Raw genomic sequence first — 24,386 nt, forward strand, 5'->3', positions numbered from 1 at the left:
CCCAGCCTCAAGCCTCTGGTGGCCTCCATGCCTGCACCTATCCTCCCTGGCACACGGGACATGTGTTTGCTCTGGCTGTCCTTTTCCTCCTTGTTCAGCTGCAAAAGTGCTCCTCAGACTTCAAGGTCCAACTCAAATGTCACCGCCTCTGAGAAGCCTTCCGTGACTACACCAAAGGAGTCCAACTGCTGTCCCATGTGTGTTGTTACCGTAATTGCCAAGTGGTTTATGTGACTTGTCCCGTATATCAGACTATGCAGTAATACTAGCAGTAGGCATCTACCACTTTCTGGAAGCCCACAAGATACAAGGCGCTATTTAGCTTTGCATACAGACATGTAATTTTCACAAGAGCCCTATGAGATGGGTTCTCTTCATGCCCCCATTTGATAGATGAGAAAACCAAGGCCCAGAAAATTAGGTAACTTGCCCGAGATCACACAGCTAGTAAATGGCAGAGCTGTGTTATGAACCCAGGTAGTGTGGCTCCGGAACTTGCCCATTTCATTACTGTGGGATGACCTCGATTAGAGCTCACGACAAGAGTCCCACCTGACCTCAGATCAGAACCAAGACTAGGGTGAGGAGAACAAGATCCTCACCTCGGGCTGAAAATTTAAGAGCACCAAACACTCAGCAGTCAGGAGACAGGATAGTTTAATACAATTTTCTAAATACCAAAAGGTAAGCTTAAAAGATGCATGATGAACAGACATCAAAATTCTCCTTTGCTTCAGGCTCCAATGTGGGCCCGCACAGCACTGCTACTGATCTGTGGTCTTTATTTAAAATTTGGAGCACCATGGATTTTTTTTTGTTTGTTTGTTTGTTTAGTTTTGATTCATTTTAAATATATCCAAACGTTATCTTGAATGCTGAGTTTGGGGGCATCCCCTTAGATTCAGTGCCTAGGTGAATACCTCACAACTTCTGACCCTGGTCCAAGCCCTGGTCTTAACGCCAGGAGCTGTTTGCTCCAACCTGGGCAGAATTACACTCCCCTTCTTCCTCCACAGCAGGAATGGAGAACCCCTAAATCATGTAAGCATCTCCAGGTTAAGACAGTGCTCATTCAGCATAGAATGTTCTAGAAGCATGACCCTGACCAAAGCCCCAGCGCCTCCAGGCCCACAAGCCTTACACTGGTGGTCGATGAGAAGTGTGGCCGCAAAGTAGTGGGCTAGGGCTCCGTAGTGGTGTGCCTTCACGCAGGCCAAGCTGGCCCAGGAATAGGGGATGTTCTCCTTCACCGGTGCCTGGCTCATGGCGGTGTGCAGCTGCTGATAGACCTCCCCTACCTGCAACGGAAGGAATGCTGGGAAGGGGGAGCCTGCCCCAGGGGTGCTCATGCACCCAGGCTGCAGAAAAAGAGCCCTTTCTTCTATGGAGGGGCCCTGCAGGTGCCTGCTCCAGAATCTGGGAGCAGCTCCAACGCTTCCTAGTTCTTCCAGCATCAGAATTCACAGGAAGCTCAGGCAACTGTCACGATACTGGATTTTCGGCTAAGCTGCAGATGGAATCAGTGATCCGTTATCGGAAACGCCACAGTTTGCCAAGAAAATGCAGGCTCACGCTCGGTCCAGGGCAGGCACGCTGCCCAGGTCACGGGCAAACTGCCATAGGGAACACGGGCAAACTGCCATAGGGAGCCCCCACTGCTTCCAGGGGCCCACATCGACACATCCCGCCCACCCCCTGGAAGTCACGGGACCTCGGAGGGCTCACCTTGGCAGCCTCCTGAGCCACCTTCACCAGCACGAAGAACTCATTCCGGATCCCAGGAAGGCAGATTTTCTCAAACACATTTTCTTGGGCTTGTGCAAGCATCATTTTGACCAGCACGCTGAGCATGGCAGGACTCATGTCGTAACTCGGAGTATGAGTGAATGTCTCTTTCAGGTAATTTAAAACCCCTACAATCGGAAATTTTTTTTTTCACATTAGACAGGGGTCGTATCGATTTCACCATGCTGCTCAAAAGCAAGAAGGAGAGACAGAAAAATAAAGAACGTGTTCTGGAACGTTGTGAAAAATCTGATTCTCAGTTACCGTAAGATCCAACAATTCCCTTCTTGGGTATACTCCCCGAAGAACTGAAAGCAGATGGAAATGATGGAAACCGATACTCGTACACCCACATTCACGACAGCATGAGTCATAACAGCCAAAAGGTAGAAGCCAACCCAAATGTCCATCAACGTACGCTTAAACAAAATGTGTTGCGTACATACAACAGAATATTTTTCAGGCTTAAGGAAGGAGATTCTGACACATGCTAAAACATGGACGCGGAGGTTACGCAAAGTGAAATATACCAGTCACATGGGCAAATGTATGATTCTGGGAGACGAGAGTCAAATTCAAGGAGATGATAAAGGAGCATGGTAGTTGCCAGGGGCAGGGGGAAGGAAGGAATATAGTGTTTCATGGGTACAGAGTTTCAGTCTGAAGATCGTATTTAGTTATTTATTTGAAACAAGGGGCAAGAAAGAGAGAGCGCGTGAGTGCGTAGGAGGTCGAGAAGCAGAGGGAGAGAATCTCAGACTCCACACTGAGCACAGAGCCCAACACGGGGCTCGATCCCATGACCCTGAGCTGATATGAAGAGTCGGACGCTCAACCCACCATGCCCCCCCAGGGACCCCCACAGTCTCAGTCCGGGCAGATGACAAAGTCCGGGTGATAGAGAATTGCCCAGCACCGTGAATGTTCTTAATCCCAGTAAAGTGAACATTTGAAATCGGTTACAGACGGTCATTTTCTTTCGTGCATTTTAACAAAATTAAAAAAAAAAAAAGATTCTTTTCTAAAATATTTACCTCCGTATCAAGTGAGAAAATCAGCCTGCTCCCTATTTACTGCCGTCTCACCTGGGCCCCTGTGAGGCCTTCCGTACATGACCAGGCATTTAATGGAGGTGAGAGCAGGAAGCAGGCAGGGTGAGGGAAGGGCTCTCCGAGGGACACGAGGGACACGTTCCCACCTAACACCTGAGTCAGGATGGAATTCAGGGCTTTCCCCCAGGCCCTCAGGGAAGACCAACCCAGCCACTCCAGTGGAAATTTTCCTGCTGTGCCCCTTAGCTGACTTCTTTATATGTTAGGAAAGTAACTGTCACAGGGCTGACGATCAACCAGAGGCTGAAATAAAATCTCTAACATGAATCCCATCTGACTGGTTCCTCTGGTTTTGTTGCAAAGCCCCAGATGCCCCATGGACAGATGGCAGTGGCTGCGGGCTATTTGCTCCCCCTCTGGGGTTTGCTCCCCCCACTGCTCTTATGCTTCATGTTGTCTGTGCTGCTGTCATCTTAGAGATGGGTCTCCAAACACACTTGCTTTAGGTTCCTCGGGAAGAAAAAGAATGTACAGTGAAAGAAATCCACTGCCACATGGGATCTTAGCATGCTGCTTTATTCCAAGGGATCTTTTTTTTTTTTTTAAGATTTTATTTCTCTATTTGTCAGAGAGAGAGAGAGAGAGAGGGGAGCAGAAAGCAGAGGGAGAAGCAGGCTCTCTGCTGAGCAGGGAGTCCGATGCGGGACTCAATCCCAGGACTCTGGGATCATGACCTGAGCCGAAGGCGGAGGCTTACCAGACTGAGCCCCCCAGGCGCAACCCCCCAAGAATCAGTCATTTTAACACAAGCGATTTCACGATCAGTCAAAATGACACAGCTAGGGTTCTTCATGGCCTTGCAGAGCAGAGAGATGAGAACCGGCACAGAAGGGAATGCAGTGTGAAGTCCACTAGGGGTATTGTCCTGTGGTTTGTGCCATGTGCCCGCTTTCCCCCACCACTCCTCACAGCAACTCTGCCAGCCACAGGCCCTGCTGCAGGAGAACAATGCAGGACCCTCAGATCTCAGATACCCCAGAGCCATACACACCACTACACCCAGCCCGGGGCTGGGGGGGGGGGCGGGGGGGGCGGCCTCCAGTCCTCTCATAGGTTGCTGCTAAGTGTCACTTGACAAAAGGCTGGGCGGAGAGCTTCAGGCAGGCAAGTTTGCACGAGCACAACAGAAACACACAAACCCTAAAGTGCAGGGTCCCTCAGCCACACCCAGACCAAAGCATCAGGGCTTGAGCCCTTAAGCAATTCTCTCGGTGGTAAGATACACCAGCACTTGAAACCCGCCTGGCCCTTACAGGACTTGGGTCTTGGGGAAGCCGGGACCTTGGGGAAGACCCACAGACCCTCTTCCGCTGCAGTACCCAGAACCCCCCTGGTGGGGCCAGGATGCTATCCCGGCAGCCTTCCTGGAGACACACCTGCGGCTCTCTGAAAGGCGTCCACTGCACCCTCTAGACCAGCCTGGGTCCGCCGATTGCACCGGGTCCCGATCTGAGTGTAGAGGGCTCCAATATTAAACAGAATGCTGGCCTTCTCCAGTAGCAGGTTCTGCTGGCTAACCGGAACCCCGGTGAACGAGTCGTACCTATTTAAAGGAAATAGGTTTTGAGAACATGAATTATTTGGCTGGTGAAGGCCACTTTGGGGAGAAAGCAGACAAAATTCATTTCCTGAATGATAAAAGGCAAGGGTACACATGCAATGAAGCTTTCATTTCCAAGCAAGCCAATGGGCTTATCACCACCTCATGCTAAAGGAAGGCTTCTCAACCAACACGTCCTTCCAAAAGTGAATGGACAAACAAACTGCAGCAAAACCATACAGTGAAATACCATGTAGCAATAAAAAGAAATGAATTATCGAGCTGTGAGAAGACATGCAGGAAACTTAAATGCATGGAATATCTCAGTGAAGGAAGCCAATCTGAAAAAGTCTACATACTTTATGATTCCAACTATCTGGCATTCTGGAAAAGGCAAAACAATGGAGACACAAAGAATCAGTAGATGCCAGGGTTGAGGGGCGGGGGAGGGATGAAGAGGCAGAGCGGAGGACTGTAGGGCAGTGAGACTCCCCCATGTGATCCTGTAACATGGAAATGTGTCCCTACACATGGTCAAAACCCAGGAAGTGGGGCACCTGGGTGGCTCATTGGGTTAAGCCACTGCCTTCGGCTCAGGTCATGATCCCAGAGTCCTGGGATCGAGTCCCGCATCGGGCTCTCTGCTCAGCGGGGAGCCTGCTTCCTCCTCTCTCTCTCTGCCTGCCTCTCTGCCTACTTGTGATCTCTCTCTGTCAAATAAATAAATACAATCTTTTTTTTTTTTTTTAAAGATTTTATTTATTTATTTGACAGAGAGAGATCACAAGTAGGCAGAGAGGCAGACAGAGAGAGAGGAGGAAGCAGGCTCCCTGCAGAGCAGAGAGCCCGATGCGGGACTCGATCCCAGGACCCCGAGATCATGACCTGAGCCGAAGGCAGCGGCTTAACCCACTGAGCCACCCAGGCGCCCCTAAATAAATACATTCTTAAAAAAAAAAAAAAAAAACCCAGGAAGTGCCTACCACCAGGAGTGAGACCCAGCGTCAACTATGGACTTTGGGTATATGGGAAATCTATTAATTTTGCTGTGAGCCTAAAACTGTTCTAAAAAATAAGGTGTATTAGAAATATGTCTTCTTAGGTGCCTGCGTGGTTCAGTCCGTTGAACGTCTACCTTCAGCTTCAGGTCATGATCCTAGAGACCTGGGATCGGGCCCTGCATTGGGCTCCATGCTTGGTGGGGAGCCTGCTTCTCCCTCTGCTTGCTGTTTTCCTTGCTTGTGCCCTCTCGCTCTCTCTCGATCTCTGACAAATAAATAAATAAAATCTTAAAAAAAAAAAAAAAGTGTCTGATTCTTGATTTCAACTTGGGTCATGATCTTCGGGTTGTGAGATCGAGCCCCAAGCCAGGCTCCCTGCTAGAGGTGGAACCTGCTTAAGATTCCCTTTCTCCCTCTGCCCTCCACCCCACTCTCCCACTCCAAAATACGTGTGTGTGTGTGTGTGTGTGTGTGTGTATGTCCTCCCCTAAATGAAACACAGCAAATAGGAACCCCCCACTGTTCTTCCTCAAGTCTAAAAGACTCAGGATCTGTTTTAAAGTTCACCCATCAACCAGAAGGCAGACGTGGAGATTCATCCTAATTCGACACTAAGGAAAAACCACCTTTACCCTTTCGCTCTGAGTAGGCAGCTAAGGCATCTATAGCAAAAGTCATGTACCTATTCTTTCAAAAGGACAGCATTCATAGCTACCAGCAGTGATGTAATGCAGCTTGAATACGACCCAAGGCTCTTGGATTTGACTCTCCTTTCTCCTGTGCTAAGGACCCTCAGGGAAGAGGTACGGCATCTCCAAAGCATTTAAAGAACACTAACCTTCGAAAATACCAACTCTGGAGAAGAATCAAATGCTCTGCTTAACATCTACTTGTTTGCTGCCTTTGTCACTGGGACAAAACCCAACTCCCACCGCCCCCACCCCTGACCCGTTCCATCTGGGACAAGAATCTTTGTTCTTGTTAATTCCACCTCAGAGCCCCCGTGTTTCCCCAACAATGAAGTGAGCACACACAAAAAAACTGCCTCTTCTCCTCGGCTCCCTTGATCCGAGAAGCAAGAAGCCACAGTCTGTTGGAGACTTCTCCCCTTGGATCCCCGTCATGCGTAAACACGCGTTGATCTAGGCTCTCCTGGAGAAACGGGACCGCTTGAAAGAGAGGGCGCAGGATGCAGAGGAGGGCAGTGGAGGGGGGGGGCGGCCTGGGTCACCTACCATGTAAACAAGATCCCCATCTGTCGGGTGGGTGGGAAGAACCGGCTCTCCACAAACCCCAGCTGGATGAAATAGCTCATGAGCAGTTCGACCCCAGCCTCATCCCGGCTGGGCGTCCGGCAAGCCTGGAGGGAAAGGGAATGGGGGTGGGGAGGGCGGATGAGGACCCAGCACACGGCCACCCCAGGTGTCACACGCACTATGCCTACAGAGCCTGGGCCCCTGCTGCTGCTACCCTGAGCATGAGGCATGGTTGGAAGGGGCTAGGGCAGGCTCAGGAGTCCCAGAATGCAGCCCCAGATGTGCCGAGGGCATGTCTGTCCCCACCTCACCCCCCCACCCCCCATGGTGGCCAGGTTTTAAGGATGGTTTGAAAGTGCCTCCCTATCACCTCCAACCACCTGTGATTCTGTAACAGGACTTTCTGAAGTCCCAGCAAACTCTGGCGGCCACCCTCCCCTCCCTTCCACTCCCCTCCCCTCCCCACTGCACACAACACCTCACCTGTCTCAGATCCATCAAATCTGCTATTTCGTCTTCATATAGGTAGCTGTCCTCACTGTAATGCTCCAGGATAAAATCCTGCAAGCAAAAAGAGATGAGATCCTATAAGGCGTCAGTGCAAACCATAAACAGGTCAAACAGGAATGTCTAATGTGCCCCCCCTTCCCTGATTTAAAAATACATGTAGAATTCATACAACCAGGAGATTACATGCTACAGTGACTTTCTGGGTGGTGGGATTTATTTTCTGAACCACATGCACATTTAAAAATGTTCCTTTTGTTGCTTCAGTTAAAAGGAAAGCGGAAGTTGTTTTGTTCTTATTTTAAAACACGATTGTGGGGGGGCGTGACTGGCTCAATTGGTGGAGCACCCAACCTTGATCTTGGGGTCATGAGTTCAAGCCCCATTTTGGGCATGGAGCCTACTTATAAGTAAATAAATAAAATAGGGGTGCATGGGTAGCTCAGTCGATTTAAGTGTCTGCCTTCGGCTCCAGTCATGATCTCAGGGTCCTGGGATGGAGCGCCACATCGAGCACCCTGCTTGGCAGGAAACCTGCTTCTCCCTCTGCCTGCTGCTCTGCTTACTTGTGCTCTTTCAAATAAATAAAATTTCTTAAATAAATAAATAAAATACAATGTCTTTACGTCACACCCAAGTGACTGTAAGTGACAATACGTTGAACAATTCTGGCAAACATCCCAGACGCTCCGGGGCGCTGACGTTCACCCTATGGGCTGCCTTCAGTACCTGGGCACAGGGCCTTCCCGGAAAAGGAAACCCATGTTTGGAGACTGTTGTATGGCTACTTCCCTCAGGGTCTGCGATGAGAACCTTTGTGAGAGCAGCTTTGGGCATTTCCACAAAGGAAGCACCTGAATGAGACCCCCTAACTGGGTCCCCAGTCCAGCGTTTGACGACTCAATGAGCTCATTCAGGCATACGGCACACACTTGCCATGTCCGGGCACTGTTCGTAGAGCCTGGGCTCCATCAGTGAACAAAACAAAGTTTTCCCCCCATGGAGCTTCTATTCTCACAAGGCGGCTCAGAAAGTTAAGTGATAGGCACAACAAATAAGTAAATTAGGGGTGCTTGGGTGGCTCAGCCACTAAGCACCTGCCTTGGGCTTAGGTCATGATCTCAGGGTCCTGGGATGGAGCCCCACGTTGGGCTCCCTGCTCGGCGGGGAGGCCTGCTTCTCCCACTGCTCCTGCTCTGTCTCTTTCAAATAAAAAAATAAATAAATAAAACTTTACAAAAATAAGTATTTTTAAAAAATAAGAAAATTACATCATATACTAGAAAATGTCAAGTATGACGGGGGAAAAAACAAAAATAAAAATATATAAGGGGCATCGAGTGGCTTCTTGGCTAGCATCTGCCTTACATGCTGGCTCTCCCTGGCTACCAGAAAGTGGAGGACAGACGTGTTCAACTGTTTTCTCAGGGGTCTGTTAGAAGATTCTCATTACATGTTTTCTACACTAAAACCCCTCCTGCTTTTTGTATGTTCAGTGCATACACACACACACACGCATACATGCTCATATACCCTCATCTTATAAAAACGGGGTTCTATTGAATATATACATTTGCTGAGCTTCTTTTTTTAAGATTTTATTTATTTGACAGAGAGACACAGCGAGAGAGAGAACACAAGCAGGGGGAGTGGGAGAGAGAGAAGCAGGCTTCCTGCCAAGTAGGGAGCCTGATGTAGGGCTCAATCCCAGGACCCTGGGACTATGACCTTAGCCGAAGGCAGACGCTAAACCGACTGAGCCACCGAGGTGCCCTTTACTGTGTTTTTCTTTTTGAATTTGCAATGTAGCAAACATTTTCTTATGTCACAAAATAAAACATAACTTTAAGAAAACTTTTTAAAAAGATTTATTTTAGAGAAAAAGAGAGAGTGCACAAGCAGGGAGGGGAAGGTGCAAGGGAGAGGGAGACTCTCCAGCAGACTCCCCACTGAGTGCAGAGCCCGACCCGGGGCTCAGTCCCACCACCTGAGCCAAATTCAAGAGTCAGACGCTTAACCAACTGACGCTTAACCAACCTCTGCTCTATAACGTGACTTTTAACGATTATGTAATCCTCCAATGTAATGCGTGTACAACTCATTTACTAAACAAATACATTGAGCGCCCACTTTCTGCCAGCTAATATGTACCATGATATTCTTTTTTTTTAAAAAAAATATTTTATTTATTTATTTGAGGGAGAGTGAGGGAGAGAGAGCATGAGAGAGGAGGTGGTCAGAAGGAGAAGCAGACTCCCCAAGGAGCTGGGAGCCCAATGCAGGACTCGATCCTGGAAGTCCGGGATCATGACCTGAGCTGAAGGCAGTTGCTCAACCAACTGAGCCACCCAGGTGCCCTGTACCATGATATTCTTAACCTCTTCTTGCTAGATACTGAAGTCACTTGTATGTTTCTGGGATCAGAGATAAAATGACGACAGTCCGCCACATGGACACCTCTGTTTACCTCCTCAGCACACATTTTGAGAGGACTCACTGGGCCCCAGGATATGCAAAGTTCCTTCTATTTTTCAATTTGGTCATTTTTACCCAATTTTTCCTTTCAATTTTATGATGCTATCACAGATTTTCTTTACGACTTTAAAGTGCTAATGTTTGGAATCAGCTCCTCTACAAATATAAGGACCATCTGTAAAATCTGAAACGATCTTCCACTGTAATTGTATTAGTGAGGTTAAATCCCAGTGAAAATGATCTGGAGGGCAAAGTTCGTCTAAGGCATCTATGATGACATCCCCGAAAGCAGTGTTAGGGGTCACCACTCAAGAGATGCACAGGGATGAGAGAAACTGCCTCCTTTCCAGGACAGCACATTGTTCTGTGAACTCCTGCTGTGGACACTGGCCAAAATTTTCTTAAAATCAGGAGACATATTACACTCAAAGTAAGTTTAAAAAAAACTTTATGTTAACCTCATAAAAGTCAAAGAGAATTTTCCTAAATTCTGAATACATTCCTAGGCTAGATTAAACATAAATATGTTTAAATATTAAATATGTTATCCTACTAAGTAGTACAATAAAAAATACCTAGCTGAGGACGCCTGGCTGGCTCAGTGGGTTAAAGCGTCTGCCTTCGGCTCAGATCATTGATCCCAGAGTCCTGGGATCAAGTCCCACATTGGGCTCTCTATTCAGCAGGGAGCCTGCTTCCCCCTCTCTCTATCTGCCTGCCTCTCTAACTACTTGTGATCTCTGTCTGTCAAATAAATAAATAAAATCTTTAAAAAAAAAATCTAGCTGAAACCTACTATAAACATCAAGGATAAGACAAGGACTACATAATATAATTCTATTATATGACATAATTCTGAAGTTCTCTAGCCAACAAATTAAGACAAATATTAGAAAGAAGCAAAAATAATATATATGTGTAAATATATATATATATACATATACATATATTACAAAATAATGGCGTATTTACAAAACCCAGAGCATCGACTGAAAAACTACTAAAATAATAGAAATTCAGTGAAATGGCCACAAAGTTAATAGATATAAGTCAACAGTCTTTGTTTCTTTTTAATTTCTTTTTTTTTTTTTAAGATTTTATTTACTTGACAGACAAACACAGCCAGAGAGGGAACTCAAGCAGGGGGAACAGGAGAGGGAGAAGCAGGCCTCCCGAGGAGCAGGGAGCCCAATGCAGGGCTTGATCCCGGGACCCTGGGATCATGACCCAAGCTGAAGGCAGACGCGTAACTGGGATCATGACCTAAGCTGAAGGCAGACGCGTAACAACTGAGCCACCCAGGTGTCCCAACAGTCCTCCCTTCCTATATAAGCCATAACCAGTTAGAAAAATATAACAGGGAAACAATAATTTCCCAATTGTACCCCCTCAACAAAAGTATAATATGCCAAGGGATAAAATTAATTGAATTCACTAAGCAGTTAGGTATTGAACTTTACGGAAAGACTTAAGTTATTTCATTCTTTCATGTATGCGCTAAGGCATTTTTTAATAATTTCAAGTATAGTCAACATACAGTGTTATATTAGCTTCAGGTGTACAATATAGTGATTCGACAACTTTATGCGTTACTCAGTGCTCACGAGTGAGTGTGCTCTTAATCCCCCTCACCTGTTTCATTCACACCCCACCAACTCCACCCCACCCCACCCCACCCCAGGAACCCGCAGTTTGTTCTCTATAGTTAAGAGTCTGGTTTTTTGGCTTGTCTCTTTTTTCTTTCTTTCATTTGTCTTGTTTCTTAAATTCCACAAAGGGCTAACACAGTGGTATGGGCAGGGTTAAGGGAAACCACAGGGATGGTGCAGGCCCCTCCAGGGCCATTAGAATCCCAGGTCAAGAAGGAAATGAGCTTTGAAAATCCGGAGAGAGGGCTACCTGAGGTGGGCACTGAAGCCACCAGGCCCTTTCCTCAGGAATGCAAACGGAAGCCAGCTGAGCCACCTGCAGAGTAGATGTCCCAACCTCCCGTCCTCCTAGCCCCTCCAGCCTGTGGTGGCCTCCATGGCATAGAGCAGGATGGAGGAGGGGGGCTGGGGGTAGGGGCACAGGGGTCACAGAGGGAAGTGGACACCAGCCAGCACCACAATGGCTTCTTTACACGGAGCTCACGGGGAACTGGCCACCCATTTGGTGAAAATAAAAAGTGATGGCCTTATACCTCATTGTTTACCCCCAAAAGTAATTCCAGATAGATTAAAGATCTGAGGCAAAAACATATGAAACAAGACAACTGGGAGAAACAGTAGCAAAATATTTATGCCATCTTGGTGTGCAGGGTGCCTTTCTGAACATGTCCTCGAGACACAACTATAAAGGGATGGACCAGTAGATTCAACAACAAAATATCTTAGTGGCAAAAATATATATATTATATATATATATATATATATATATATATGATATATATAAATATATGAAAATATATATGGTATCATATATAAATATATAAAAATATATATCTGATAACTTTTAAAGTGCTTATGTAACAAGTTAAATTAGAGGGAGAATGCACTGAGAGAAATATTTGCGATATATATAACCAAGGAACCAAGGGTTATTATCCTTCATATGTAAACGAAATCCTGTAAGAAGTAAGAGCAAAACTCTGGAAAAGCAGACAGAGGGCAGAAAGTCATTTCAAAATCAGGCAAAAGCGGTAGAAGGCCAAGAAACATACACAAGAATGTATCCAACTCTAGTACTGATCAGAGAAATGCAAAACATAGTAGGCGATTATCTTGCCTGATTTTACAAAAATCAGAAAGATCTCATTAAAACATCCAAATAAGGAATGAAAGCCAGGGTAACACAAGGTGCGGGAAGGTAAACAGTCACACACAGCGGCTAGGAAAGAAGGCAGGATTCCTTCTGGTGGTAAGTAGGTTGTGTCTATCTTCCACCCACCAAATCCACATCTAGAAACTGATCCAAAGAGAATGCTGGGCGGAGTGTGCAGATGTTCACTGGTGGGCTGGGGACAACAGCAAGCATCTGGAAGCTGCTGAAAGACTGAGACAGCCTGGGTGGCTCAGTGCGTTAAGCCTCTGCCTTTGGCTCAGGTCATGATCTCAGGGTCTTGGGATCAAGCCCCACATGGGGGGGAGGGAGTCTCTGCTCAGCAGGGAGCCTGCTTCCCACCCCTGCCCCCCCCCCCCGCCCGCCTGCCTCTCTGCCTACTTGTGATCTCTCTGTCAAATAAATAAATAACTCTTTAAAAAAAAACAAAAACAAGAATGAGATTAATAGCCACGTGGTTCAGCACCTACTGCAAGCAGACACCTCACGAAGCCCTAAGGAGGGGAGGAGGGGAAGAGCCACACAGCCTCATAAGTCAGGTCCCTGATAGAGAAGGAGCCCCAGTGTCAAAAGATTAAGCGCTGAGCAGGTCACTGAGCTCAGGGGGAGGTGGGTGGGGCTGGGAGAGAGCTTTCCCTGTCTTGGCATTTTTCCAAATGTTTTTCAATCCTGTTCTTAATCTAAAAAAATAAATGAAGCTGTATTTGAAGGAGGAGGGGATAGGAGGGAAGGAGAAGCAGGCTCCCCGCTGAGCAGGCAGCAGAGAATGGGGTCCTGGGGCTGGATCCTAGGCCCAAAAGATCATGACATGAGCCAAAGGCAGGTGGCTTAACCGACTGAGCCACCCAGGTGCCTCCTGACTGTGTCTTTTAATGAGGTCATTGGAAAGCTCATTTATTTAAAAATAGAACCAAATCACAGCGGGAAGCTTTGCTGACCATGAAGTGTCACACAGATACACATGGTGGCGAGCAAGACAAGCCGCACCTGGAGCTGTGCTCAGGCCGAGCAACTCCAGCAGCACCTGCCTGGAACTCTCCAGCACACACGAGGCCGGCGGGGGGGGGGGGGGGGGGGGGAGGACCAGAATGTCCCCAGATGTGCTCATTTTCCTATGACTGACATTTGAAGAGTCCCTTTTAGGCTAAAATGACATGGTTGGAAGCCTCAGTTAAAGAGCACTTGGCCGTGCCCACAACATGTGATTTTTTTTTTTTTTTTTCCCCCACTGAGTTTAATGTGGAATCCAGCACATGACTCGTTCGGATCCTTGCAGATGCCCAGAAAGCTCCAAGTTGCTCTAAGTCTCCCTTAACACGCCTGCATTCTTGCAGGCTTGGTGCCAAGCAACAAATGGAATCGTAAAGAAACCACTCAACAGGGACACCTGGGGGACCCAGTTGGTGGTCAGGTCATGACCCTGGAGTCGCAGGATCAAGTCCCACATAGGGCTCCCTGCTCAGTGGGGCGTCTGCTGCTCCCCCTCCCTCTGCCTGCTGTTCCCCTGCTCGTGCTCTCTCTCTCTCTGACAAATAAATAAAATCGAAAGAAAGAAAGAAAGAAAGAAAGAAAGAAAGAAAGAAAGAAAGAAAGAAAGAAAGAAAGAAAGAAAGAAAGAAGCCATTTCACAAAAGCACCTAAAGACATCTCCACAGTCACAAGGGCTGTCTTGAGTCTCACAGTTCTGGCAGCCTGGAAACAGCTGGCACAAAGCTGCAGCAACTGGGTTGTTTTCTACCCAGAAAATCAAATCTCGTGTGATCCCAAGTCCTGTGAGACTACCAATGTCCCTTCTCAAACTCCAAAATAAACCCCAAATTGACAGGGACAGGGACCTAGATGTAAACAAGGCAGCAGTCCCCAAGTGAAAGAGCTTCTTCTGCCCACACTCATAGTCTCAGCTCCAGAAGGCAGGTCAAGGGCAGCAAGCTTTCACGCACGAATTGACTGCTTTTAAAAGGACAGATTTTTTTTTTTTAAGATTTAATTTATTTATTGAACAGAGAGAGATATCACAAATAGGCAGAGAGAGAGGGGGAAGCAGGCTCCCCACTGAGCAGAGAGCCCTATTCGGGGCTTGATCCCAGGACCCTGAGATCATGACCTGAGCCAAAGGCAGAGGCTTAACCCACTGAGCCACCCAGGCACCCCAAGGACAGATTTTATAGCACCCAACGTGCATAATTTTTTTTCTTCTCTAAACTAGAAGTAGTCCAAGATGAGTCAACTAACAGGACCGCTATGAAAAGAAACATAATACTTGGAAGCATTTTTCAGGACACTGGGGTTAACTGTCATCCATCGTACCCATGCTGGAAGGCTCAGGCAGGGGCTACCTCCGACCCCATATCCCCTTTCTCTTCCTAATTGGACGCTAGAGGTGATTCACTAAAACTCAGAATGATAGGGCGCCTGGGTGGCTCAGATGGTGAAGCGTCTCCCTCCAGCTCAGGTCATGATCCCAGGGTCCTGGGATCGAGCCCCCACATGGGGCTTCCCACTCAGCAGGGAGCCTGCTTCTCCCTCTGACCTTCCTCCCTGCTTGTGCTCTCACTTGCACTTTCTTCTCTCTCATATAAATGAATAAAATCTTAAAAAAAAAAACAAAAAAAAAACCCCTGAATTTTTTAAAAAGAAGAGAGGAAAAAAAACCAGAAAGAGAAGGGAGGGGAGGACGGCGGGAGAGAGAGAAAAGAGGCTGGATCTCCAGGAATTCATGGAGGAAAAAAAAAACAAACAAACAAACTCATAATTTCCAGCTTTTCAAGTATTTAAAGATAGTTAACCAACATGTTTGATTTATTGGGAAATATATCAAAAAGCAGAATGGATTGGTCTATCAATACAGGAATGCACAGACAGATAAAAAGATAACTAATAAAATGTTCCCAGCAGAATCTAGGTACTGAGTATATAGGGATTCACCGCAAAATCCTCTCAGTTTTTCTTGAAGTTTAGAAATTTTCATAGCGACGCCTGGGTGGCTCAGTTGGTTAAGCAGCTGCCTTCGGCTCAGGTCATGATCCCAGCGTCCTGGGATCGAGTCCCACATCGTGCTCCTTGCTCGGCAGGGAGCCTGCTTCTCCCTCTGCCTCTGCCTGCCATTCTGTCTGCCTGTGCTCGCTCTCTCTCTCTCTCTCTCTGATAAATAAATAAAATCTTTAAAAAAAAAAAAAAAGAAAAGAAAAGAAATTTTCATAATAAAATGTCAGGGGAAAGAATTAGCAATTCTACCATAAACATGGCCTACACTGGTCACCAAATTTAAGAAAAAATTAAAATAGAGTGAAATTTTAAAATTCCAAAGCATGTCCTCCACGCACCATCTCTGGCTTGGCCTCCTGGGGAAGGAAGACCCAGGTTTCTAACTTGCCTTCTGGGGCCTGCACCTTGTAGGGACCAAAGACGGTGTGAGGTCACAGGAAGACAAACTGTCTAGCTTACGGAACTCAACTGACACTCGCCCCACTGAGCCTAAGGCCACATGCAAGGGATACACAATTCCTAGTTTGTCTTTTTAAACAGTGAATCTAGTGTCCAGTGCTTTGAGATTTACCTTGAGAATGACAGAGAAGTCAACATCCTTGGTCTCCTTCAGGCCAAGAGGAATCAGCGGGACCGTAAATGCCTCCCTATAAGGAACACAGCAAGGTATGTGAACACTGGGATCCCAGCCGCTCTGCACCCAGCAGCCCCGCTCAGAGCACCCCCCACCTCCAGACGCCAATCCTGCACACACCACTTCAGGTTCCATAAAGATGCCACTGGTCACATGCCTGTCTCTGTTCTAAGCCCAATCCCAGGGCCCTGTGACTTCTGGACTACAGAGCCTAACACAGGAGGCCTACCACCTTGACCCAGGTCTCAATTTCCACCATTCTTTGACTTCACTGAAGACCAACCATGGGGCAGGGTCTGGGTCTGGGGTGCGTACTGCTCCCCGACCTGGGCGTACCACCCTGCCAGGGGACCTCCTTCATCACCTCCCAACCCCACCCTCCTTCCCCCTTCCCCACCAGGGCAGGTCCCACCTCTCCTGCGCCCTCCAACCTGAGCCCTCGCAAGGCCTCCTCTGATGGGGGGTTATCCCCTTTGGTGCCCCAGCACCTGCAAGGAGAAGAGCTTGAGGGCCAGGGCTCCTCCTAACACCTAAATGCCCCTAGCTCCAGCCCAGGGTCACACCCCGGCCAGCTACTTGCCCCCACACACAGCTCCCACCCCAACTGACCACTCAGTTCTCCCAGAGATCACCCTGAGTCTACATTCTTAGGGGCAGGGGCAGGGCTAACAGGAAGTAAAGGGGGCTCAGGCTGTGTGTTTTGCAAACAGAGATTTAGCTCCCTGACCTGTAATAGGAGACCTCCTGGGGCTGCTCAGCCCAGCCAGGGAGAAGGCCAGGAATGCTGGGCAGGGGGAGTGGACAATGCAGCTGTAAGCCGAAACGGTCTCTGCGGCCGAAGGGAAAACCACGGGCTGCTCTAAAAGCAGGCACGATCCAACCCTGGGTGTGCATGGCTTCCCCAAAGCCTGCAGGGGAAGCTGGGTGCTACTGGAAGGAGAGAGGAGGGACCGTGCCTCTCTCCTCTGGGCCCCAGCACCCCCCTGCCCTCACCCCACTGGGGGTGGAGACAAGGCCTGTTCTCCCCGTGACTGAGGAGAGCACCCAGGGCACCCCAGCCCCAACCCCACACTAACAAAACTCCATGACCTCCAGCCTCGTGTTTTCTCATCTGCCCCGCCCGACCTCTTCTTCCAGGCCTGCCTCACAGTAATGTTTAAAGATCCACCGTGCTTAGAAAGAAACCATCTGTTCTGAAAATAGGAAGAGGGCAGAGGCGAACCCAAGGCATCAGTACGAACCTGCACATCTCTCTCACCCCTCTCCCCGATGCCCCCGGGCAGTGAGGGCCACGCTGAAATCATGCGGGGCCCTTCGTGCCCGTCTCTGCAGGTGGGGCTCCCAGCAATCCAGGACAGCAAGTGGAAATATGAAATGTCCTACGTTTATCAGCAAAGTTGGGCCCTGACTCGCTTACTCAAGGAACTTCGACCTCGGGGCAGAACAATGGCATTTAATACCACAGAGGAGACTGGGAGAAGCCTCTTACTGGGTGTTCTGATTCAGTGTTCAAAACCACACTGGGAGCCCATGGGTGAGCGAGCCAGGACACCTGGACGTCATAGAAGGAAGAGCAGAGGTTTCACATGCTGACACTTTCCCTCCAGCCCTGAAAAACACCCCACGGACCATGCAGAGGCTTGGAGGCAATCAGGAAAAGCACATTCCAAAGGGGACTCTGGGTTCCCAAATGTCGTCCTTCTGTGAATCCACAGGACTGTTTACTGAGTTTCCCCTGGCGCTCACCTACCTTTTGAGAAATCTCACTTCCCCGCAAAGAGCTTCTCGAAGTGATTTCACCTCCCTTTCAGAGGTAGCTCCCCTTGGGAAGACTTTCTGAGCTTTTCTGAAGTCCCCGCCTCAATATCGTTCTGGCACAAACACTCCCCAGGAGAGGCTTCTGAGTTACTGTATTTGTTTCTCAAAGATGTACTGGGGCCCATTTCTGAAGTGTCTCTTCAGGGAACTCACCTGGGTCCCCTTAATCTTTGATGTCAAGGATCCCTGTCAAGCAGTTGGTGTGTTTTTTGTGTCCTATCCTCAGAACGACCCAGGCCAAGCCCTAGGCACGGTGATGAAACTGACAGGGAAGAAGGGCAGGCAGTACAGGCCCCCCCACCCAGGAGGCTGACTCTCAGATCCAACCACAAAGGCAGCTTCATGGCAAAGCTACGTGAGAGACGCCATCTCTTCATCCGGACCCAGTCACACAACTTTTTCCAAAAACTATGTCACAAGGTGGGTCCAAGGACAATTGGATGCCTTATCATCCAACTTCCCAAGTATTTCCAACAAACTCCATCTGTTCGCCCCTTGACTCTTATGCCATACTCAGTCCTCAAACTGGTCCATCCCTCTCATCCCAAAGCACTGCCCCCACTTACTCTGTGTTCTGGTAGACTCCCACTGAGATGTTGAGCCCCTCCAGCTCCTCCTTGAGCATCTGCAGGTCTGAGTTCACGAAGCTCAGTTCCAGGCGCACCTGCTCTCGAACCTTCTGGTTTGTAGCTACTCTGTTAAAAGAGAAGGGGGAGAAAAGTGCCTTCAGCCAAGCTGCCCAGCTGCCGGGGGAGCAGACCTCTCAGGCCCCATAAGGAAGTTCTGAGGGTTCCCTTGCAGGTATGAGGACCAGAGGTGACCTGGTATCTCCAAAATGCTCAGCAACAGGCCCATCTTGAGCCACGCCTACCAGTAAAGGGACCTGGGATGTCGGTGATACACTGAGCTGCCAGACATGAATCTTAAGACACCCCTACAAAGAATTAGCTTTAAGAAAAGAGGGAACTGCTCCCAGCCACCCCAAAAAGACCATCAATTATCCCCTTGAAAGGAAATGGGTAAGAAAACGGAGGAGGAGATAATGCTCCCAGCTCATTCTATGAGCTCTAGTCTTACCCTGACCCAGACCAGAGGAGGACATCACAAGAAAGCAAAACAATAAACTGACATTCTTCATGAATATATATGCAAAAATCCTCAACAAAATATTAGCAAGAGGAAACCAGCAACATTTAACATAACTCGGATTACATACCACAACCAAGTGGGACTTATCCCAGGACTGCAAGGTTGGTTTAATATCCGAAAATCAATTACTGTAACATACTTTATTAATAGGATACAGGATAAAAAAACACATAGTCCTCTCAACAGATACAAAAGAAACGTGGGATAAAGTCCAACATAGATTCATGATAAAAATTCTCAACAAGGGGCACCTGGGTGGCTCAGTGGGTTCAACCTCTGCCTTCGGCTCAGGTCATGATCTCAGGGTCCTGGGATCAAGCCCCATATCAGGCTCTCTGCTGGGCAGGGAGCCTGCTTCCCCTCCTCTCTCTCTGCCTGCCTTTCTGCCTACTTGTGATCTCTGTCTGTAAATAAATAAATAAAATCTTAAAAAAAAAAAAAAGGCAAATAAATAAATAAAACCAAAATGAGATTAGACTAGTACTAGCAATGCTAGTAATACTAGTAATAAAAAAGAAACAATAGCAGGTATTGAGGAGGATGTAGAGAAACTGGAATTCACACACTGCTGAATGTAAATGACACAGCACTTTGGAAAACAGTTGGGTAGTTTCTAAAAATGTTAACTATCTGGGGCACCTCGGTGACTGTTGGTTAAAGGTCCAACTCCTGATTTCAGCTAAGGTCATGACCTCAGGGTCATGGGATTGAGCCCTGTGTTGGAGTCTGCGCTCAGTGGGGAGTCTGCTTGAGATTCTCCCTCTCCCTCCGCCGCTCCTATCACTCGCTCACTCTCTCTCAAATAAATAATCTTTTTAAAAAAAAATTAATAAAAATGTTACAAATATTATCATACAACTGAGTCATCTACTCCTAGGAATCTGTGAGAGGAATGAAAACTTACATCCCAACAAAGACGTGTAGGTGATGTTTAAAGTAGCATGACTCGTAGAAGACACAAAAAGTGGGAAAAATCCAGATATCCATTAACTGGCAAATTGGATTAGTAAAATGAGATCCCTGGAATTGAATGGTGTAAGCAATATGAAGGTATGAACTTCACCCAAATCCTCAAAGCGGAAGTTCAGACACCTGCTGGAAGACTTTCCAGGTGCCCCCTCACTTTACGGATTAGGAATAAACGCAAAAGTAACACTGGCAAGAATAACCAAGTCTATAGGGCGCCTGGGTGGCTCAGTTGGTTAAGCAACTGCCTTAGGCTCAGGTCATGATCCTAGAGTCCCGAGACTGAGTCCTGCATCAGGCTCCCTGCTCGGCGGAGAATCTGCTTCTCCCTCTGACCCTCCCCCTTCTCATGCTCTCTCTCTCAAATAAATAAAATCTAAAAGAAAAGAAAAAAGAATAACCAAGTCCTGAGCCAGGCCTTGAGGGCACAAGCCCATGAACCATCCTGTCAGTTCCTCAGTCATTCCTCGGACCAGCTACTAGAACTTCCTCCTTTCATGGATGAGGACATCTGAGGGTCATCAGCCAAGAGCTCCAGCCAGCCAGAGAAACAGTACCTGATCACATTCTCCACGCCAGCTGATGAAAATCCTGTCACCTGTCATGGGCTCACTTTGCTCACCACCTATTCACCTTCTCCCCAGAAAGCAAAATACTAAAACACTTCCCCTACAGTCCGCCCTCTGCGCCGGGGCTCTCCTGGCCTTGCCACATATCTGAGCTCATCAATTTCTCCCCATGATGTGTTTATAGGTATACTCCCTCTTTTTGCTCTCCCCGGCCCATCACTGAACTCCTTCTCCTTGACCTACAAACTTAGGCTACGCCTCCTCAGAAAAAGCCATGCTTGATCCTGGCTGCAAATAGAAAGATACTTGCCCTTTTACTACTCGGTATGTCTTCACACATCTGGGCTTCCCAGCAGAGAAATGAGATATTAGAAGCTCAGTCTGGCAAATATCACTGGTTTGGGGATTTTGGTGGGGAGGGGAGGTAGCATGATTACCCATAACAAATATATTTTATATTACAACACAGTATACACATACACATACATACTCCTAAAACAAAAGTCACACAAACCAAACTTGGCCATGCATACAATATATCCCAACATATTTGATTCCATTCTAATGGCTTATTTTTTATTTTTTAAAAGATTCTCTTTATTTGTCAGAGAGAGAACATGAGCACAAGCGGGGGGTGTGGCAGGCAGAGGGAGAGGGAGAAGCAGGCTCCCTGCTGAGCAAGGAGCCCGAAGTAGGACTCGATCCCAGGACCCTAGAATCATGACCTGAGCCGAAGGCAGATGTTCAATCAACTGAGCCACCCAAGCATCCCCCTCTTTTTTTTCTAATAGCTTTTTTTAAAAGAGTAATATTCGCAACTCTCCTATTCTGATTCTCTAACACCAACTGGGTGCCCAGCAATTCAATTCAATTAAACTCAATTCCCACAGGTTAAAGACTCAGTACCTCCAAGACTCCCCCCATGTCAGGGGCCAGTCACAAGGCTGGGGGGAAGCACCTCTACTTGCAACCAACCAGCTACAAATCAAAATTCTCCCAACACCCTTCTATGGTAATTTGCCAGAAAGACTCAGAACACTCAGGAGATCACTTCACTTACTTTTACTGTGGTTTATTTAAAGGACACAACTTAAAGAGCAGTCAGCTGAAACAGACCCACAGGCTGAGAAGGGGGAGTGGCTTCCCTGTTCTCTCCAGACATGCCACGCCCCCAACACCTCCATGTCTTCACCAACATGGAAGCTCCCAAAGCTCATTGTGAGGGGCTGCAGGCAGGCTGCCCTGTTTCACTATGTGGGCCCAATCGATAAAATCACTGGCCATTGGCAACTGAACTCCATCTTCAGCCCCCTCCCCAAAAGTCTAGGGGTGGTGCTATAAATTACAATTCTCTCACCAGGTTTGGTCTACCTGGTTAAAAGACCCATTTTGGGGGTGCCTGGGTGGCTCAGTGGGTTAAAGCCTCTGCAGTTGGCTCAGGTCATGATCCCAGGATCCTGGGATGGAGCTCCGCATCAGGCTCTCTGCTCAGCAGCCGCCCGCCTGCCTCTCTGCCTACTTGTGATCTGTCAAATAAACAAATAAAATCTTTTTTTTTTTAAAGATTTTATTTATTTATTTGACAGGCAGAGGCTTTAACCCACTGAGCCACCCAGGCGCCCCTAAACAAATAAAATCTTAAAAAAATGGGCGCCTGGGTGGCTCAGTGGGTTAAGCCGCTGCCTTCGGCTCGGGTCATGATCTCAGGGTCCTGGGATCGAGTCCCACATCGGGCTCTCTGCTCGGCAGGGAGCCTGTTTCCTCCTCTCTCTCTCTGCCTGCCTCTCTGCCTACTTGTGATCTCTCTCTGTCAAATAAATAAATAAAATCTTAAAAAAAAAAAATTAAATAGGGTCACCTGGGTGGTTCAGTGGGTTAAGCCTCTGCCTTCGGCTCGGATCATGATCCCAAGGTCCTGGGATCAAGCCCCGCCTCAGGCTCTCTGCTCAATGGGGAGCCTGCTTCCTCCTCTCTGTCTACTTGTGATCTCTGTCAAATAAATAAATAAAATCTTTTTTTAAAAAAATAAATAAATAAAAATAAAAGCTCCATTTTGAAGGTCCTGTTCCCCCTTTAGCACACAGAAGACATGAGGTTCCAAGGGTTCTAGGAGCTCTGTGCGAGGAACCAGGCAGAGTCTTCATTTATTTTGAAATACAATATGCCCAACACAGGGCTCGAACTCGCAATCCGGAGATCGAGTCTCACATTCTACCGACTGAGCCAGCCAGGGACCCCACAGATATTTATTTTTTATTACACCACAGCAACCCCATGAATTGATTTCGTTACACACTAACGGTCACAATCTGTTGCTTGTAAAATCTGCACAAATCTGTAAAATTCTCAGGTGTTTCTGAGAATGTGACTGATACACTAGCCGGTCACGTCCACAAGGACATGAGGAAAGAAACTGGGAAGAGCTTCTTCTTTGCAACTGGTCTGCCTTTGGTGGAACCGATGGATCTGATATGTGTAAGTCACAGTCCCTTCTTCATAGGGCCTACCAGGAAGCTCCCAGACAAACTGCAGCCTGTGACTAACAAAGGATACAGAAGTTATGATGGAGAGCAAGAACTTTGCCTTCTATTTCATTCTTTCTCCTGGGAACTGGCATTGACTTTTCCACATGGTGGGGGCTCAACAAATTTCAGTTGATGAAAAACAAATAGAGTAAAGACCACTTCTCTAGAAGCAATGGTGGGGGTGGGGGGTTCTGGTTCTCAGCAACAGAGTAGATCCAACTTAACTGTAACAATTTACACCCTAAGACCCTTGCCCAAATATCTGCAGAGCCTCTAAACAGGCCAATTGGATTTTCTCCACTTCTATATACCTATTTGCCACTTCTCTTCCCTCTTCACTTGGCAATTTGAGATTTAGGATTTGCAACAAATCAGCGAGCTGCTCTTTGGACATGGACCTCTGGGTGGGTCACTCTGGAAAAAGTTGTGGCTGGGGAAGGAAAGCGCAGAGTGGGCTTAAGGGTCAGTCTCCACAATGCTAACCTTTGGGTATGAGGACGAATGGGAAACCAACCCCAGAGTGTAAGCTGCTTCTAGCACAGAGAATGATTTTTCAAAGACTCGCTGGTGAAAGGGGACAGGACTTCTCAAATAAGGTCAATCAATTGAGTATGACGTATGTGTCCAAGCGGAGGGAAGAGCCCAGGGTAACATATGAAAACAGAATCAGCTGGCCCAAATTAGGAATTAAAACCAGAGCCTCTGTCTCCTCAATACTGATGCTCTGCATCTGGGTGGCCTTTGCAGATGACAACAAATCTCTTCTTTGGGCCTCCTTGGAAGAACATGGCTTTCTTCTCACCTTCCCCTTGACTGCAAACCTCCTCCGAGAACCTTATGGCCCAGTAACTGAGGATAGAGCCAAAACAGTCCTTAAGGCCAAGCAGGAAGAAGCAGAAGGGTGTTTCAGCCAAGTCTCCAACCTACGTTCTTCATGGCCTCCCTCTGGCCTGGACCTCCAAGGAAAGGCCTCTTCCTTTGGGTTTTTCATAAAGAGAATGCACACACTTGCAGAAAGTCAAGAATGAGAAGGCGTCCCACTGACTCTATGAGTGATCAGCCCAACAAGCGTGAACAGGGACAGAAAGCTACATTCAATTATTTCCCGAGGGTACTGCTACACCCACACCTTCTTTCCCTGAATTTGGAGCTGCTAAGACCTTTTCCACCTGAAGTATGAGCTCCTACATGGGCGCCTGGGTGGCTCAGTGGGTTAAAGCCTCTGCCTTCAGCTCAGGTCATGA

General features: G+C 47.7%; 1 protein-coding gene across 1 annotated transcript in view; it reads right to left on the minus strand.

The window, feature by feature from the left end:
• RHPN2 (rhophilin Rho GTPase binding protein 2) overlaps positions 1 to 24,386 on the minus strand; it is a 55,954-nt gene that overhangs the window by 12,535 nt on the left and 19,033 nt on the right. The window contains exons 3-9 of the mRNA XM_082708604.1: positions 18,500 to 18,628; positions 16,053 to 16,128; positions 7,178 to 7,255; positions 6,674 to 6,798; positions 4,274 to 4,440; positions 1,726 to 1,913; positions 1,142 to 1,298 (exon numbers count right to left, since the gene is read on the minus strand). Coding sequence (XP_082564730.1) covers positions 1,142 to 1,298; positions 1,726 to 1,913; positions 4,274 to 4,440; positions 6,674 to 6,798; positions 7,178 to 7,255; positions 16,053 to 16,128; positions 18,500 to 18,628 — 920 coding nt within the window. The remainder of the gene's footprint in view (positions 1 to 1,141; positions 1,299 to 1,725; positions 1,914 to 4,273; positions 4,441 to 6,673; positions 6,799 to 7,177; positions 7,256 to 16,052; positions 16,129 to 18,499; positions 18,629 to 24,386) is intronic.

This window comes from Mustela nivalis, assembly GCF_964662115.1.
Source record: "Mustela nivalis genome assembly, chromosome: 18".
Lineage (NCBI taxonomy): Eukaryota > Metazoa > Chordata > Mammalia > Carnivora > Mustelidae > Mustela > Mustela nivalis.